At 42.2% G+C, this 19,622-nt stretch overlaps 1 protein-coding gene across 3 annotated transcripts in view; it reads right to left on the minus strand.

Annotated features, from left to right (window-relative positions):
- CLYBL (citramalyl-CoA lyase) overlaps window positions 1-18,740 on the minus strand; it is a 246,200-nt gene extending 227,460 nt beyond the window's left edge. For 2 of the 3 annotated variants that reach the window (XM_044913523.1, XM_044913524.1), the window contains exon 1: window positions 18,667-18,729. In XM_044913523.1, coding sequence (XP_044769458.1) covers window positions 18,667-18,728 — 62 coding nt within the window. In that variant the 5' untranslated portion in view covers window position 18,729. Of the gene's footprint in view, window positions 1-18,666 lie in introns of all 3 variants that reach the window. The other variant, XM_021696042.1, reaches the window with a different exon arrangement.
- Window positions 18,741-19,622: the final 882 nt, after the last annotated feature.

Raw genomic sequence — 19,622 nt, forward strand, 5'->3', positions numbered from 1 at the left:
AGTAATGAATTCTGTTTACTCTGACCCTATGGTGATTTTTTCATTCAAGAATATTTAATAAGTACCTACTATGTGTCAGGCGCTACACTGGGCACAGACATAAAGAATACACATGGAGTTTCCAGTCTAGTGGATGAGACCAAACACAAGAGGGAAATGGACCCATTCGCATCACATTAAACAGGATGCTCTTAGGGAGGAACATGGGGTTGTGAGGGAAGACATGCTTTAGATGGTCATCCCCCTCCCCAAGGAGGTGGCTTTTATGTATTTATCTTACTTCCTTTTCACATTCATTGTTTATTGATGTTCTTATGAGCCAGGCACCATGCATTCAGTGCATCTCATTTAATTCTAACCACTCTCTGTGGTAAGTAAAAATCTGCTTTACAGATGACAAAACTAAAGGGAGCTGGCTAGTAAGTGGCAGGGCCAGGGCTATCGCTCAGGTTTGTGTGACCTTGGGGAAGTGTCTGAACCCCTCTGACCCTCAAAGCCCATGGTCTGCCTTCCTTGCTGGAAAAAAGCAAGAGAAAGCCAACGATGCCAGCATGAGCAGAGTATGTGAGAAGGGTGGAAGCACGTGAGCTTCAAGGGGTAGAAGGAACAAGGCCAGACATGCCCTAGGGGGCTAAGGGAAGGAGCTCTAAGGATGCTAAGCAGAGGAGTGAAATGAACTGATCTGTATATTTAAAAATGGTCTGGAGGAAACCACAATGAGATACCACTTTACACCCACTAGGATGGCTACAACAAAAACAATGGAAAGTAACACGTGTTGGCAAGGATGCAGAGAAACTGAAACCCTCATGCACTGCCAGTGAAATGTAAACTGGTGCAGCCACTGTGGAAAAGTTTGATGGTTGCTCAGAAAGTTAAACATAGAATTACCATATGACCCAACAATTCCATAGCTAGGTATATACCTAAAAGAACTGAAAACAGGTACTCAAATACTTACGCACGAATATTCATAACAGCACCATTAACAAGCACCAAAAGGTGGAACAACCCAAATGTCCATCAACTGATGAATGGACAAACAATATAATATATACCTACAAAAGAATACTATTCAGCCACAAAAGAGAATGAAATACTGACTGATACGTGCTACAACATGGATGAGCCTTGAAAACATGCCAGGTGAAAGAAGCCAGTCACAAAAAGCCATATATTATATGATTCCATTTATGTGAAACATCCAGAGCAGGTAGACACAGTGACAGAAAGCAGATTAATAGTTGCCAGGGGCTAGTGCAAGAGGAAACAGGGAGTGACTGCTAAGAGGTAAAAAGTTTTCCTTTGGTGTGATGAAAATATTTTGGAACTAGATAGACTTATAGTTGCACGACATTGTAAATGTACTAAATTGTACATTTTCAAATGGTTAATTTTATAATATGAATTTTACCTCAATTTTTAAAAATGGCTTGGAGGGGTACAAGTGGATATAAAAGACCTTTTTCAAAACGGTCCAGATAAGATATGACCTCCACCAGGCTGGTGGCAGTGAAGACAAAGAAAAAGGGACAGATCCAAAAGATATTTTTGGAGTGGTCCAATAGGTCTTGATAACAGAATACACATGGTAATATCTATGCAGGCGGTGTGTAACATCAAAGGCAATGAGGGAGGTAAGCCGGGCAGCCAATAAGACAGATGCCATAAGCTCAAACCTGAATCTAGGAGAATGGGTACGGTAAGCCTAATAATGGCTCCCTAAAGACGTCCAAGTCCTAACTCTCAGAACCCGTGAAGTCATTAGGTTACATGACAAAGTGGAATTAAAGGTGCAGATGAAATTAAGGTTGCTAATCAACTGCCCTTGAGATGCAAAGGATAGCCTGGATTATCCAGGTGGGCTCCATTTTAATCAACAAGTGACCTTATAAGAGGAAGAGTGAAGCAAAAAAAAAGAAAAATAAGAAAAAAAGATGGTGGTGGGAGAAGACTTTGACCCACTTTGTTGGCTTTCAAGACAAAGGAAGGGGCCATGAGCCAAAGAATATGGGCAGTCTCTAGAAGCTAAAAAAAGGCAAGGAAATGGATTCTCCCCTAGCCCCTCCAGAAAAGAATGCAGCCTTGCCAACACCTTGGTTTCAGCCCATTGAGACTCATTTCAGACTCCTGACCTCCAGAAGTGTCAGATAATAAATCTGTCCTATTTTAAGCCTCTAAGTTTGTGTCAATCTGTTACAGGAGCAATGGAAAACTAATACAGTGGGGAAGAGTTGACAAGAGGGAAAACTCAACAGACCTGGCAACAGATGGGGTGTGGGCAGGAAAGGGAGATGAAGGCATCAACCATGACTCAGGGTTTTGATCCCAGATGACCTTAACAGAGGAAATGGTGGCAAGAGCCATTAGAGGGGGTGAGGGCTTCAGAGAGAAGGGACAGATGGCTGCTGTGTGAGAGGGCCAGGGAAGGATGGCTTCTAGGAGGAAGCAGCATTTGGGACAGGTTCTGAAGGATGGGCAGAACCTAAGGATGAGAAGTGGGAGGAAGAGGGTCAGCAAATTGGAGAGGAGAGAGGGTTCAGTGGGTGTGAGGCATGGTGAGAGTTCTGGTTGAATGGTGCAAGGTAAGCCGTACTGGGAGAGATGTTAAAAAGGTGGATGATAAATGAGGAGGCATGTGCACACCATACTCGGGGGTCCCAACTTCATGCAGCCGGCAGTTAGAGGGTATCAGGGAATTTATGCTGTGAAAGGGGGTGATCAGAGCCCACTTTAGGAAACTTTAGGTCAGTAAGAAGTGAGTCTAAGTGGCGAGGGTGGTGGGGGAGGGCAGGGAGCTTTCTAAGGTAAGTCCTCTCCCCAGTCTCAGGCATGTTATCAGGTCACCTGGTAAATCCCTGACTTTTCTGCAGCACAAGGAGACACTGATGACCCAAATTCACAGCCTAGACCCTTGTCCAGAGACTGGAGGGCAGGAAGGGCACCACAAGCCTCTCCTAGGTCCACATTTGCTTCCCTGGTAGAAGAGAAATTCTCTTCAGTGGCCTGCCTCCTTTGCAGATTAAGGCATTTGGGAGGAGTTACAAACATAACATTAGCACATGCTGGTTTTCTCATCTTCACTAGGCATCACGAGGTGAGCTGTGGACTATGAGAGCTAGAACAGGCAGGCCCTGAGAGCACTGAGTTCCATGCACTGGGGTATTTATGGGTCAGCACGAAAACACTAGAAGGGTAGGAGACAACTGGAAGGGGATAGAATGGAGGCAAAAATCACATCTCTACTTTTCTGAGTCAATCCTGCAGATCAGACTAAAATTTAGGATATCTACCTCTGCCACTGAGCTCTTCTAGGTTCTGTATTTCCAGTATATCCAAATTATTTCAAAATCATAACCCTCTGTACTGTGGCAGTCAGCAGCCACATGAACTAAGGGCTTGAACAGAGCAGTTGGCAGCAGTTTCTGCTGCAGAGAGGGAGAAAAATGAAGACACCTCCTGTCTAGAAGATCTAAAGGATATGGATGAACAACACATGAACAAAAAACCTCCCAACGTGGAAGGAAGAGTTCAAATCAATTAAGTGCAGACTGAACCCATAAATTTGGGGAAAGCAGAGCTTTTATTATCTTCAATCTCTGTTCAAATTGAACTGAAATAGACCAAAATAACTAAAAGCTCAAAAAACCATATGTTATATTTCTGAGTTCTCGAAAGTTCTCTTGCTTTAGGTCAAAAATTCCTTTCTAGATTATGAAATGTCAACTGGCAGGAGGCACCTAGTCCACCCTCCTTGTTTTAACTGTGAGAAAAATAAGGTTCAATTTAGACAAGGTCCTTGAACAAGGTCAAAGACTAACTACAGGGTCAGCACCGGACTAGAACCCCAGAGTATCTATCCAGGATCTTCTTGCTTATACCAGAGTTAGTAATTTGATTTTGTGAACCCTTTTTTTTTTTTTTTGGCATTTGTAAGAAAAACTTGAACAGCACCAATAGGAGTATTAAACCAATTCTGATCTTTCGGAGCTTAAATAAGTTTCTACTTTAATCTGAACTAAAAGTACTTTACTGACGGCAGAAATCACCCTTGGCTGAACTGTGACTCACTGGTATAATTTAAAGATGCTATCACTGTTCCAAAGAAATCCACTTTAGACTCAAAACCTAAACATCACATTTCTGTGCTCTACATAAAACCTGCACTAGCAATAGCCAAAAGTTGAAAACAATCCAAATGTCCATTCGTGGAGGAGTGGATAAATAAAATGTGGTATATACATGAAATAAAATATTATTCAGCCTTAAAAAGAAAGGAATCTCTAACATATGCTACAACATGGATGAGCCTTGAGGACATTATGCTAAGTGAAATAAGCCAGACACAAAAGACAAATATTGCATGACTCCACTTATATGAGAATACAGAATAGTCAAATTCATAGAGATAGAAAAGAACACTGGGGGTGCCAGGGTGGCTCAGTCAGTTAAGCATCTGCCTTCGGTTCAGGTCATGATCTCAGGGTCCTGCGATCCAGCCCCGCATTAGGCTCCCTGCTCAACGGAAATCTGCTCTCCCTCTCCCCTCCTCCCATTCTCTCTCTCTCTCTCAAATAAATAAATAAAATCGTTTTTAAAAATTTTAAAAAGGGACACCTGGGTGCTCAGGTTGTGATCCCAGGATCCTGGGATCGAGCCCAGTGTTGGGCTCCCTGCTCAGCAGGGAACCTGCTTCTCCCTCTCCCTCTGCCCCTCCCCTGGCTCGTGCTCTCTCTCTCTCTCAAATAAATAAATAAATAAAATCTTTGCAAAAAATTTAAAAAAAAAGGAAAACACTGGTTATAGGGGTTGAGGACAGAAGACAATGGAGAGTTATCACATAGTGGGTACAGAGTTTCAGTCTGAGATTATGACTAAGTTCTAGAGATAGATGGTAGTGCTGGTTGTACTTAATGCCACTAAACCATACACTTAAAAATAGTTAAAATGATAAATTTATGGGGGTACCTGGGTGGCTCGGTCAGTTAAGACTCCAACTCTTGATTTCAGCTCAGGTCATGATCTCAGGGTTGTGAGATCAAGCCCCGAGTCTGGTGGACTCTGCACTGGGTGTGGAGCCTGCTTAAGATTCTCTCTCCTCCCTCTGCCCCTCCCCATCTCCCTCTCTCTCTCCATCTCTAAAAAAATAAAAATAAAAAAATAAGATACATTTAAGATAAATTTATGTTGGGGCGCCTGGGTGGCTCAGTTGTTTAAGCGATGCCTTCGGCTCGGGTCATGATCCTGGAGTCCCGGGATCGAGTCCCGCATCAGGCTCCCTGCTCAGCGGGGAGTCTGCCTCTCCCTCTGACTCTCCCCCTCTCATGCTCTCTCTTTATCACTATCTCTCTCAATCAATAAATAAAAATTAAAAAAAAGATAAATTTATGTTATGTATATTTTACTACGATAAAAAAAAGGCACTAATCTCCAGAAGCACTATCTTAAATACTTCATTTCTGAAATCTGTTGTTTTTTTTTTTTTAAGTAGGGTCCACGCGGGGCTTGAATCATGACCCTGAGGTCAAGACCTGAGCTGAGATCAAGAGTTGGATACCTAACTGACTGAGCCACCCAGGCACCCCCAAATCTGTTTTTCTCTTATTCGGCAAATTTATATATTTACTATGTGCCAGGTAATGTTTTAGGGCTGGGGTATATAGCAATGGGATAAACGGAACAAGTCCCTGTTCTCATGAATATCTGGGGGGTGGGGGATGATGGGGTGAAGACAGACAATAAACAGATAAACACACACTATGTCAGGTGGAAATGAACGCAATGGAAAAAACATCAGGTAGGGTGAGAGGGAAGAGAGTGTGGGGTCTAGCTGGGGGGTGGGAAGTTGCTATGTTGTATAGGGCTGTAGGGAAAGACCTCTCCCATGGGTGACATTTGAGGAAAGACTTGAAGGAACGGAGTGCCCCAGGCCAGAGACAGTGCTGCCAAGGAGGCAGTATGGTTGGATGGAGCCAATAGAGGGAGGAGTAAGAAGGAGCCCTGGGGCACAGACCTACTTCTTAAGTTTCTTATAAACTTTTCTTATAAACTTTTCAAGGGAAAAGATCAGTATAGAAATATTTCCTCTGCCATATATGTGTCTTTCATTTGTCTTAAAGAGGGACAGAAAAGGCCTGGCTGGCTCAGTCAGTAGAGCATGTGACTCTTGATCTTGGAGCCGTGAGTTCGAGCCCCATGTTAGGTATAGAGATTACTTAATTAAAAAACATTTTTTTTTTTTAAGTGACTGAAAAACCAACTCCGCTATTTTTTCTGCAAGAGGCAGGTTTGTAAGGAGACAATTTACATCTCCCATTGCTAGAGCGCCCTCCAGTGCCTCTGTGTGAAAATAGCATTTGGCACAGATTGTTCTTTTTAATTTCTTAAACTTCTGTATTTGGCCAAAAATAAATACCATCCTTGATACATATAGCAAGAAGGACATATCATCTTTCTCGCAAATGATACTGTGAGATTAAATAAGAAAACAAGGCAAGTGTGCTTTAAAATAAGCGTGCTCTACTTGTAAAGCAGTACAAAGTATACATGTGCAATGATACTTTTAAATGACCATATAAACTTTTAAAAGGTTCAATCACAGACCTGTACTCCTAAAACAAATAATACATTATATGTTAATTAACTGAATTTATTTTATTTTTTTAAAAAGATTTTTATTTAGGGGCGCCTGGGTGGCTCAGTTGGTTAAGCGACTGCCTTCGGCTCAGGTCATGATCCCAGGGTCCTGGGATCGAGTCCCACATCGGGTTCCCGGCTCAGCGGGGAGCCTGCTTCTCCCTCTGACCCTCTCCTCTCTCATGCTGTTTCTCTCTCGCTCGCTCTCCAATAAATAAATAAATAAAATCTTTAAAAAAAAAAGATTTTATTTATTTATTTGACAGAGAGAGACACAGCGAGAGAGGGAACACAAGCAGGGGGAGTGGGAGAGGGAGAGGCAGGCTTCCCACTGAGCAGGGAGCCTAATGCAGAGCTCGATCCCAGGACCCTGGGATCATAACCTGAGCCGAAGGCAGACGCTTAATGACTGAGCCACCCAGGCGGCCCTAATTAATTGAATTTAAATTAAAAAAAAAAAACCTATAAAAAAACTTTTAAAAGTTTCATAGTCTCTTATTTTTTTTAATTCAAATTTTTAGCAATATAGAACTTTCAGTCAAACAGTGAACACAATCTACCACTAAACTGTGACCCTAATTTTATTGAAGGGGCAAGTAGGGCAATAAAGTAGAAAGTGTCTTCTAAAATTTCCAATATTTGGGGGCGCCTGGGTGGCTCAGTCAGTTAAGCGTCAGCCTTTGGCTCAGGTCATGATCCTGGGGTCCTGGAATCCAGCCCTGCATCGGGCTCCCTGCTCAGTGGGAAGCCTGCTTCTCCCTCTTCCTGTACCCCTCCTCCCTGCTCGTGTTCTCTCTCTCACTCTCTTTCTCAAATAAATAAAATCTTTAAAACAAAATTTTTTTTAATAAAATAAAATTTCCAATATTTGCATGTTCTGAATATTCATATTTGAAAAGTGTCCAGCAAATACTTACAGAATACTATAGTCATTCAACCTTCCCAGCCAGAACACAGTAAAGGGAAACAGATAAGTTAAGACTTGCCCACACTAGCATCCTATTAAAACAGAATTTTTACTTTCTCACAGAGACTGACTCTGAATCCTTTATTATGAAATCAGGCACCTCTGTCAATCTCAAAAGCCTAAGAGGAAGACATTACATATGGTGTAATTCAAAAGAGAACTTGCAGAAGAGGTAAAATTTCATAGCTCTTTACAGAAACACCTACAAGTGAGGTCAGTGTGACAGCCAACACCACAGAGAGAAAAGCCGCCCCTGACTGAGAGCCAGGCAATGGGGTTCTTTCTAGGCCTGACCAGCAAGACAGTCTGTGCTTACTTTACTGTGCTTTACTTTACTGGGCCTGCTGATGCCAAGGAAAATGGGCAGATGAGCCTCCAAAGGGCATATTGCAATCCAGGTATCTTTCGTCTTTCTGGAGGGTGATTTGAAAACAAGCATCAAAAGACTTAAAATGTCCATACTCTGACCCAGCAAGTTCACATACAAAAATTTACCTCCAAGTACATGAGTAAGAGTAACCACAGAGATTTGGCTGTAGAGACATTTATCTCTGCATTTCCCGAGAGAGAAAACTTGGAAATAGTTTAAATGGATAACTGGAATTATATACACACAAATATATATACGATAGAGTCATAGAACAATAGTGAAAATCAATGCTCCAAGATTAGGTTAACATCCTAAAATTTAACCAAAATATAAAATCAAAGCAACTAAATAAAAAGCCACCTTAAAACTGGCTTATAGGGGTGCCTGGGTGGCTCAGTCGTTAAGCGTCTGCCTTCGGCTCAGGTCATGATTCCAGGGTCCTGGGATCGAGTCCCACATCGGGCTCCCTCCTCAGGGGGAAGCCTGCTTCTCCCTCTCCCACTCCCGCTCCTTGTGTTCCTGCTCTCGCTATCTCTGTCTCTGTCAAATAAATAAATAAAATCTTTAAAAAAAAAAAACTGGCTTATAGTGGGAAAAGGAAAAAGGGAAGAGAGGAGGGAGGGAAGGTGGGGAAAAAGAAAGGAGAGAAAGGAAAGAAGGAGGGAGAGAAGGAGATAAAGAAGGAATGAGTCTCAATTCTGGAGCCCATTTATTATCTACAGCATTCAAGTGTGTTATTTAATTGATAAGCCATAAAACACTCAAGTAACAACATGAAATAAATTAAACCTGTTTTAATTACAATGGATTTAAATTCATCCCCAGGTGGCCTATATGAAAACATAAGCATTATTTCCTTGATTTTTTTTATTAACTAATAAAATTCTAAACTTAACTCGGCTGAGCAATGTGTAGAGGAATAACGAAGCAAAATGTACCAATAGAACACAACTCCAGTTGCACTCAGGGGCAAGAAAGCATATTGTTTTTACAATTAACAACTCTTCCAATCTTAAGAATATTTATCAAACCTACCAATAACCACTCTCCAAGGAGCCCAGCTTTCTTCTCCCTGACTTCCTAAAATTTTAGCCACATGCATCTGTGGACTTCCTCACAGGGAGTCACACATAAAAGAGCAGCTCCTAGGGAGCAGCCACCACAACATTCAGTTAAGGGAAACTGTGACCAAAGACTGTTCTTAGAAATTACATCAGTCAGACCCCGGCTGTTGTAAAGCCGTAACTGGAGAAAGTAAGAACTTCAGTGAAGTGCAGATGCTGAGCGGCGCCAGCCACTATGTGGATGCAGTCTCACTGACCATGTATGATGTCCTCCACCAGGCTCACCCACAACCAAACACATATGTTCACTTTCTACATTTTCTACAAAGACTCCAGGCACAAACATTTAAGTAAAAATATGGCCAATTCACACTAACCATTCAAGAAAATAGAAGAGAACACTCTCCAATGAATTCTGTGTGGCTATTATTATCCCCATACCAAACCCAGAACAAGACAGTACAAAAAAAACTATAGGCTAATGTTCTTTATGAGCACAGATGCAAATAACTTTAATAAAATGTTAGCAGATTCAATTCAACAATATATAAAAATAATACATCATGAGGCACCTAGGTGGCTCAGTCAGTTAAGCATTTGACTTTCGCTGGGATCATGATCTCAGTGTCTTGGGATGGAGCTAAGCTTCAGGATCCTCACTCAGCAGGAAATGTTTCTCCCTCCCCCTCTGCCCCTGCCATTGCTCAAAAGCTCTCTCAAATAAATAAATAAAATCTTTTTTAAAAAGTCATACATCATGATCAAGTAGAGTTTATTCCAAGAACTCAAGGTTAGCTTAACTTTAAAAATCAAGGGGGCGGGGCGCCTGGGTGGCTCAGTCGTTAAGCGTCTGCTTTCAGCTCAGGTCATGATCCCAGGCTCCTGGGATCGAGCCCCGCATCGGGCTCCCTGCTCGGCGGGAAGCCTGCTTCTCCCTATCCCACTCCACCTGCTTGTGTTCCCTCTCTCACTGTCTCTCTCTCTGTCAAATAAATAAAAATAAATCTTTAAAAAAAATAAAAATAAAAATAAAAAATAAAAAAATAAAAATCAAGGGGGCACCTGGGTGGCTCATTTGGTTGAGCACCTGCCTTTGGCCTGGCTCATGGTCTCAGGGTCCTGGGATCGAGCCCCGTGTCAGGCTCCCTGCTCAGCGGGGAGCCTGCTTCTCCCTCTCCCTCTGCTGCTCTTCCTGCTTGTACTATCCCTCTTGCTCTTTCTCTCTCTCATAAATAAGTAAAATCTTAAAAAAAAAAAATCAATCTAATTCATCATATTAACAAATTAAAGAAGAAAAGCCACATGATCACCTCAGTGGATACTGAAAAAACATTTTATACACTCAAATCCATTCTTTTTTTTTTTTAAGATTTTATTTTATTTTTTTAAAGATTTTATTTATTTATTTGACACTGAGAGAGACAGTGAGAGAGGGAACACAAGCAGGGGGCTGGGGGAGGGAGAAGCAGACTCCCCGTGGGAGCAGGGAGCCCAAAGCGGGGCTCGATCCCAGGACCCTGGGATCATGACCCGAGCCCAAGGCAGACGCCTAACGACTGAGCCACCCAGGCGTCCCATATTTTATTTATTTATTTAATAAAGAGAGAGAGAACACAAGCAGGTGGACTGGCAGGCAGAGGGAGAGGGAGAAGCAGGCTCTCCGCTGAGCAGAGAGCCCAATGTGGGGCTCAATCCCAGGATTCCAGGATCATGACCTGAGCAGGAGGCAGATGCTTAACCGACTGAGCCACCCAGGCGCCCCTCAAATCCATTCTTGGTCAAAATTCTAAGCAGGAGTGACTTCAGCAAAATTGCAGAGAAAGGACCTTCAAAAACCCAATCCTTCATAAAAGCAATGAGAATACTAGCAAAAATTGTCAAAATCAACTTTTTTAGAACTCTAGAAATTAACCAAAGGCTTGCAGCAATCTGGGAGCATTACTTCAAAAAACATGGATGAATCTCAGTAAGAACACAAACTATGTGGGGTTTTTTAACTTACCCGCTCCCTCTTCCCAGTTCAGAGGTAGCCCTGAAAACCAATAGCCACCATCATGGTCTAAAACCAGCTGCCTGGCAGCCACTGGAGGAGGCAAGGCAGGGTTGGAGCTCTTTCAAAGCACCATGTACAGAGAACTGACACTATTTGACCTATCTGGTAGTTCCCTGGAAAACCCCACATGTAAGGCTCACCCAGCTCAGAGCCTAAACAGTGGGCATAGCATTTTCCCTGAGGGTGTTTGTCAAATCAGAAGCAATTATTTAATATCACTGCTACCTGAAATGGCAGATAACAGGGCAAACAATAGGCTAACCAAAAGCTTAAAAGGAAAAGGTGGAGCCAAGAATATACAATGGAGAAGGAACAGTCTCTTCAACAAATAGTGTTGGAGAAACTGGGTAGCCACGTGCAGAAGAAAAAAACTAGACCACTATGTTACTCCATACACAAAAATTAACTCAAATGGATTAAAAATTTGAATATAAGACCGGAAACCATAAAATTCTTAGGAGAAAACATAGGTGGTAAAGTCTTTGACATCAGTCTTAGCAACGTCTTTGTGGATCGGACTTCAACGGCAAGAAAAACAAAAGCAAAAATAAATAAATGGGACTTACATCTAAGTAAAAAGCTTCAGCACAGCAAAAGAAACCATCAGGAAAATGAAAAGGCAACCTACTGAATGGGAAAAAAAATATCTGCAAACCATATATCCAATAAGGGGTAAATATCCAAAATATATAAAAGGAATTAATCCAACTCAACAACAACAACAACAAAACAACCTGATTAAGAAATGGGGAGAGAGGGCGCCTGGGGGGCTCAGTTGGTTAAGCAACTGCCTTCAGCTCAGGTCATGATCCTGGAGTCCTGGGATCAAGTCCCACATCAGGCTTTTGGCTCAGTGGGGAGCCTGCTTCTCCCTCTGACCCTCTCCCCTCTCATGCTCTCTCTCTCAAATAAATAAATAAAATCTTAAAAAAAAAAAAAAAAAAAGGAAACGGGGAGAGGATCTGAATAGCCATTTTCCAAAGAATATATCCAGATGGCCAATAGGCACATGAAAAGATGCTCAACATCACTAATTACTAGGGAAGTGCAACTCAAAACCAAAATGAGATCTCACCTAATACCTGTAAAAATGGCTATTATCAAAGACAAAAAATAACAAGTGTTGGAGAGGATGTAGAGAAAAGGGAACTCTCACACTGTTGGTGGGATTGTAAACAGGTGCAGCCACTGGAAAACAGTATGGAGGTTCCTCAAAAAATTAAGAATAGAACTACCATATGACCCAGCTATTCTACTTCTGGGTATTTATCCAAATAGGAAAACTTTAGTTAAAAAGATATATACATCCCTGTTTATTGTTATGTTCACTGCAGCATAGTTTACAATAGCCAAGATATAGAAATAAAATGTCCAGCAATAGATGGATAAAAGATGTGTCATATTTATACAATGAAGCCATACTCAGCCAAAGAAGAAAATGAAATCTTGCCATCTACAACATGGATAGATCTTAAGGGTATTATGTCAAGCAAAATAAGTCAGATGGATAAAGACAAATACCATAAGATCTTACTCATATGTGGAATCTAAAAAGCAAAAGAAATGAACAAACAAAAATAATCTCATACAGAGAACAGACTAGTGGTTATGGGTTAAGGGGGTGGGGGGATTGGCAAAATGGGTGAAGAGGGCAACTGTATGGTGATGGATGGTAACTAGACTTGTGGTGGTGATCGCTTTGTATGTAGTGTATGCAGATGTCGAGTTATAAAGCTGTACACCTGAAACTTATACATTTTTTTTTAAAGGAAAAGATGGAAAATGAAATGTCCAAAGGCAGTTTTGAAAGAGTGACATATTCCTGGGATTCTAAAAGGCCACATACATGTGTAGTGGTATTGCTAGTAGACCCACCTTACAAGAAATCCTAAAGGAAGTTCTTCAGGCTGAAAGTAAGTGATCCCAGACAGTAATTCAAATTCACACACATACAAACACACACACACAGTTAAGTAAGTAAGTATAAATGCATACTCTTGCTCCTTTCTTCTCTTATCTAATTTAAGAAGAAACTATATAAAAGAACATTATATAATTGTGTTGTTAGGTCTGTAACATAGAAATGTAATATATTTACCAATAACAACACAAAGCAGATGAGTGAGAGCAAAGATGTACTAAGCTAAAAAAAAAAAGGGCACCAGATGGTGACTCAAATCAACAAGAACAAATGAAGAGAACCAGAAATAGTAAATAAGAAGGTAACCATAACAAATACTATAAAGTGTGTATGTACTTGCATCTCCTTCTCTAAGTGTCTTTAAAAGACATAAAACTGGGGCACCTGGCTGGCTCAGTCGGTAGAACATACCACTCAGTCTCAGGGTCGTGAGTTCAAGCCCCACACTAGGTGTGGGGCCTACTTCAAAAATAAACAAATAAATAAAAATAAAAGACATAAAATTATATAAGTAAAACTACAACAATGTATATACTGGGTTTGTAACATATAAATATAATATGTTTAAGTATAATACCATTCAGCCAGGAGTCAGCTTGAGATTCTCTCCCTCTCCCTCTGCTCCTTCCCTGCATGCGCTTGCTCGCACTCTCTCAAATAAATAAATAAATCTTAAAAAAGAAGAAGAAGAAAAGGTAAGGAAATAGAACTATACAAAAGGAACATTTCTCTATCTTCTGGAATAAGTTAGTATAAATCAAAAGTAGATTCTGATAAGTTAAGATGTATATGGTAATAATACAATGGAATGTTATCGAACCATAAAAAGGAATGAAATTCTGATACATGCTACAATATGAATGATTCTTGAAAACATTATGCAAAGTGAAATAAGCCAGAAACAAAAGAAGAAAAATTATATGATTTCACTTACATGAAATATCTAGAATAAGCAAATTCAGAGAGACAGAAAGTAGATTAGAGATTACCAGGTGCAGGGGAAGGAGTTATTGCTCAATGGGTACAGAGTTTCTGTTTGGAGTGATGAACAAAATTTGGAAACAGATAGTGGCAATGGTTGCACGACAGTGGGAATGTGATAATGCCACTAAATTGTACACTTAGAATGGTTAAAATAACAAAGTTTATGTTACATATATTTTATTTTACCACAATTCTATTTAAAAAAGGTATATGATAAGCCCTAGGGTAACCACTAAAAAAGCTCTTTAAAAATACAATTTAAAAAGTAAAAAAATAGTTAGAAATCATTAAAGAAATTTATTCACTTAATGCATAAGAAAGCAGTAAGGAAGGAATAGAGGAACAAAAAAGACATGAGACATACAGAAACCAATACTCAGTAAACACACCACATAAAAGGAAAACTACAGACCAATATCTCTCATGAACATAAATGGAAAACCCTCAAGAAAATTTGAGCAAATCAAATCCAACAATGTATAAAAAGAATTATATACCACGACCAAGTAGGATTTATTCCAGGTATACGAGGCTCGTTTGACATTCAAAAATCAGTGAATGTAATCGGCCACATCAACAGGCTAAACAAGGAAAATCATATGATCATATCAATTGATGCAGAAAAAGAACTTGACAAAATCCAATATCCATTCATGACAAAAAACAAAAACAACTTACAATGGATCATAGACCTAAGTAGAAAACATAACACTATAGAACTTTTAGAAGGAAATACAGGAGAAAATCTATGTGACTTCAGATTTGGCAATGAATTCTTAAATATATCAGCAAAAGCAGGAGCGCCAGGGTGGCTCAGCCGGTTAAGCGTCCGACTCTTGGTTTCAGCTCAGGTACTGATCTCAGGGTCCTGAGATCCAGCCTGGCTTCAGGCTCTGTGCTCAGCGGGGAGCCTGCTTGAGGATCCTCTCCCTCTCCCCCTACCCTCTCTCAAAGTAAAATCTTAAAAAACAAATAAAAAATGGTAAAAGCATGGTCCATGAAAGAAAAAAATCAATAAGCGTGACTTCATTAACATAAAAAACTTCTGCTCTGTAAAAGATACTGTTAAGAGACTGAAGACTAGTCACAGACTGGGAGAAAATATTTGCGAAACATGTATCTTATAAAAGACTTATATCTAAAATATGCAAAAAATACTTAAAACTCAACAATAAGAAAACAATCCAAGGGGCGCCTGGCTCAGTCGTTAAGCGTCTGCCTTCGGCTCGGGTCATGATCCCAGGGTCCTGGGATTGAGCCCTGCATTGGGCTCCCAGCTCGGCGGGAATCCTGCTTCTCCCTCTCCCACCCCCCTTGCTTGTGTTCCCTCTCTCGCTGTGTCTCTGTCAAATAAATAAATAAAATCTTTAAAAAAAAGAAAACAATCCAAGAAATAGGCAGAAGATCTAAATAGCTCACCAAAGATACTCAACATCAGTTGACACCAGGGAATTTCAAGTTAAAACAAATTAACATTAAAACAACAGATCCCACTACACACCTATTAGAATGACTAAACAAATTTTTTTTACTGATAATACTAAATGCTGGCAAGGATGTGACAGCAACAGGAATTTTCATTGATGATGGGAATGCAAAATGGCATAGCGCTTTGGAACATAGTTTGGTAGTTTTTTTACAAAACCCAATTTATACTTTTACCACACAATCATACTCCTAGGTATTTACCCAATTAATCTGAAAACTTATGCACACAGAAAACCTGCACAAGAATGTTTAGAGCAGCTTTATTAAACCTTAATAGAAGCAACTAAAATGTCCTTCAGTAGGTGAACAGATAAACAGATTAACTATGAAACATCTCTAAAATGGAATATTCAGCAACAAAAGAAAATGAGTTAAGAAGCCATGAAAAAAACACAGAGGAACCTTAATGCACATTGCTAAGTGAAGGAAGACTGTCTAAAGGACTATATGACTATATATGACTCCAATTATACGGCATTCTGGAAAAGGCAAAACTTTAGAGACAGAAACATGATCAGTGCTTGCCAGGAGTTTGGGAGAACGCAGGATGGTTGAAGAGATGAAGCACAGGGGATTTTTAGGGAAATAAAATAATTCTGTATAATACTGTTATGGTAGATACATGATATTATGCATTTGTCAAAATCCATAGAATTTTATAGCAAAAGAGTGAACCTTAATATATGCAATTTAAAAAATTCACCTGGGAGGTAGGGGAATCCCAGGAAAGAATGCAGACTGTGACAAGGGAATCTACTTGTATCACAGATTTATGAAACAACCTCACTGAAGGGGATGGGAGGAAAAAGCACCGACCTAAGTAACTAAGGAAATGAATAGAGCCTATTAAAGGAAAAGGAACTGCACATAAGTACTGTACTTCGATAGTTTTTTCCCATGGAGTATGGTCTAACAATTCAAATACTGCTATATGTGTATGCTGAAATTGGATGGTGGATGGTGGGAGTCAGGTTTCTTTTCTTTTTTTGGTGGTGGTGCGGGGGAAGGCCAGGTTTCTAACTGTAGTAGTAAAACTTTATTAGTAAGCAAAGTGGAGGAGGCTAGAATGATCCATGTGGTAATGGATTAGAATTGGAGGTAATTTGAACTCATGTTTAGCCTAATATAGACACAGTGGTTATATATAGAAATATTTAGGGGCACCTGACTGGCTCAGTCTATAGAGCATGTGACTCTTGATCTCAGGGCCATGAGTTCAAGCCCCACGTTGGGCCCAGAGCTTACCTAAATAATATATGTATTTATAATATATGCATGGGTCACTATTCACACATATTCTTCTTTGCTCTGTCAGTGGAGAGGGCTTAAAAGACACTCCTACCAGTCGCACTCCTAGGAGTGGGGAGTTATGCTCCCCCAACTTGAGAGCCAGCTATTTACATAAATTGAGCAGTGGCTACAGAAAGTGGAAGGGCCAGAGACAGGATGGAAGGGGAAGCATCAGGGAGAGCACTACAACAGGGGAAATATTGGAGACTCGGTAGACAAGTCAGGAATGGTCCCTGCCTACCAGCAATGGTGCTAATACTCTAAAAACAGAAGGATAAAGCCACCAGAAGCAGGCCCACTGGCCTGAAGCTTAAGTGCAACCCAACTGGGGTAGAAATTAAGGCATCTGTAAGCAGTTGCCATTTGGCAAGTTGATACTTGGCACCTTTACTGCTCCGATCTCCGCTGCCATGGCCTTAGTGGGACCTGTTAAGTGTGTGCAGAAATAACCAGTGTGTTAATAAGGATGGCAAAGAGCACTGTGAGATAAGTCCCAAGCGCCTTAGAAGTAGGTGACTGTATGTGGTCCCTGGACCCATTATTAAACAGGCCCCAGACACTGGCCTGCAAGAAAAGGGACCTTCTGGAAGGGTCTGCGTATACTGCCTCAGCAGCATCTCTGGTTCCAGGGGTGATCCCCTGAGCCCAGGGCCATGTACCAGGCTCAGGTCTAGAAAAGGGGAAGGTAGGATGTACAAGACTGGGTAGGCCCAGTGCAGGACACACTGGTGAGGCAGGAAGCACGGTGCAAGCAAATGTAAGGAGTTCTGGACCAGTAGCCATAGGCTTGATTTCGGAACCAAACTCTGCCATTCTCTGCTTTGCGTCACTTAGCCTCCCTAAGCCTGTTTCCTCATCTTTATAAAGAAGTCTTCTGACTTCTTCACACGGTGGTCAGGGAATCAAATGAGATAAGGTGTGTGCATGTGGTTGGCCAACAGGCAACTGCTAGACCAGCGGTTCTCAAAGTGTGGTCCGAGGGCATCTGCGAGTTCCTGAGACCTTTCGAGATGGTCTGAGAGGTCTTCCCTTTTCCAACTAGCGTCTGCCGGAGCCCAGAATCGCTCTGTAAACTTCCTCCAAAACAGCTGATGAGACTCCAACTGTCCTTTATTAAACCAAAGAGATTTTCAAAAATTTAAAACCACGCCCCTCTTTCACTACATGTGTTAAAATGTTACGGGTTTGTCATTTCTAAATGAGTATTTTTTAAAAATTCTGTTTTAAGGGCGCCCCGGTGGCTCAGTTGGTTAGGAGACTGCCTTCGGCTCAGGTCATGATCCCGGAGTCCCCGGATCAAGCCCCGCGTGGGGCTCCCTGCTCGGCGGGAAGCCTGCTTCTCCCCCTAACCCTCTCCCCTCTCCTGCTGTTTCTCATTCTCTCTCAAATAAATAAATAAATAAAATCTTTTTAAAAAATCCTGTTTTAATTCCTCACACCGTAAAGATTAAAACATACAAGAAAAACTCTAAGGGGTCCTCAATAATTTTTCGGCGGGTAAAGGGGTCCTGAGACCAGTCCGGGAGCCGCTGTGCAGAACCAACGGGTGGAGGGTATTCTCACTCAGCAGGCGAGCCGCCGCTCACAGGCTGACTCCAGGACCCTTTTATAAAACAGCCGTACGTTCGCGGCTTCCACTTGTGGGAGAGACTCGTTGTGTGCTCTGGGGCTGCTAATCCGAATGTTTGTACCCATTTCCCGGGCCCAAGCAAGGACCCTCCCACAGGGAGGCACGCGCAGGAGAGGCGACCGTCGCGGGGCGTCGGCGACCTTGGCAGAGGTCGAGCCGGCGCACGGGAGGCGCGCGGTGCTCCCGGCCGGCGTGGGGGTGGTTCCCGGCAGGGACTGGGGAGGCCGGGCCGGGTGGCGGGGGACTTAGGGACCTGCACTCACAGCCTCGGCAGCACCGCCGCCGCCGTTCCACGGAGCGCTCTCCACAGCAGACGCAACGCCATCTTCCTGACGCGCGCGCCCCGCCTCAGTCCTGTCCTTCCTCATTTCGCCACGCCCCTATGGCCCCGCCCCCAGGTGGGCCCGCCCCCCGCAATCCCACCGCGCCACGCCTCGTCCCCCGAAAGCCACGCCCCCTGCCTGGCGCACCTGTTCCCACCCCGAGCCCGGGGTGTCCCTGCTGCCAGAAACTTCTCCGCTGTCATGGCAGGCAGAGTAAGGGTTCCGAGTGGTTGGCCACTTCTTGAGCGGTTTTTCTGGTGACTGAATCCAGTTTTCTCCGTGCCTCTGGGTTTTTTAAGGCGACGTTGAGATACTTTGCGTTTTCCCAACCAGAACAGGCCAATTTTTCTAGGGATTAGTTGCTTTTGTTGTTAAAAGTACTGCCTAACAGCCTGGGTGGCTCAGTTGGTTAAGCCACTGCCTTCGGCTCAGGTCATGATCCTGGAGTCCCGGGATCGAGTCCCGCATCGGGCTCCCTGCTCGGCAGGGAGTCTGCTTCTCCCTCTGACCCTCCCCCCTCTCATGTGCTCTCTCTCTCTCAAATAAATAAATAAAAATCTTTAAAAAAAAAATAAAATAAAGTACTGCCTAACAAATTTGTGAACCTCACCGTTTGCACGCCTTAACAGTTAATCCATTATGGGACGTATATTCCCGTAATAGGATCGAACAGCTGTGGGCAACTTTCTGGGCCAGAGAAATGCTTGCTGAAGACTCGGTCAGCAAACACAACACCTCACTCTAACTCCTTCCTGTCAGTTTTTCAGCAAATACAACTCCTGCCGCTTCACAGTCGGGGGACTGCTAAGGTATTAAAACAGACTTGTGTGACTTTGGTTAAGTTACTTAAGCTCTCCGTGCCTCAGTTTCCTCCTCTATAAGATGGGAGTATTAAC

The sequence above is a fragment of the Neomonachus schauinslandi genome, chromosome 3 (assembly GCF_002201575.2).
Source record: "Neomonachus schauinslandi chromosome 3, ASM220157v2, whole genome shotgun sequence".
In the NCBI taxonomy this organism is placed as follows: domain Eukaryota; kingdom Metazoa; phylum Chordata; class Mammalia; order Carnivora; family Phocidae; genus Neomonachus; species Neomonachus schauinslandi.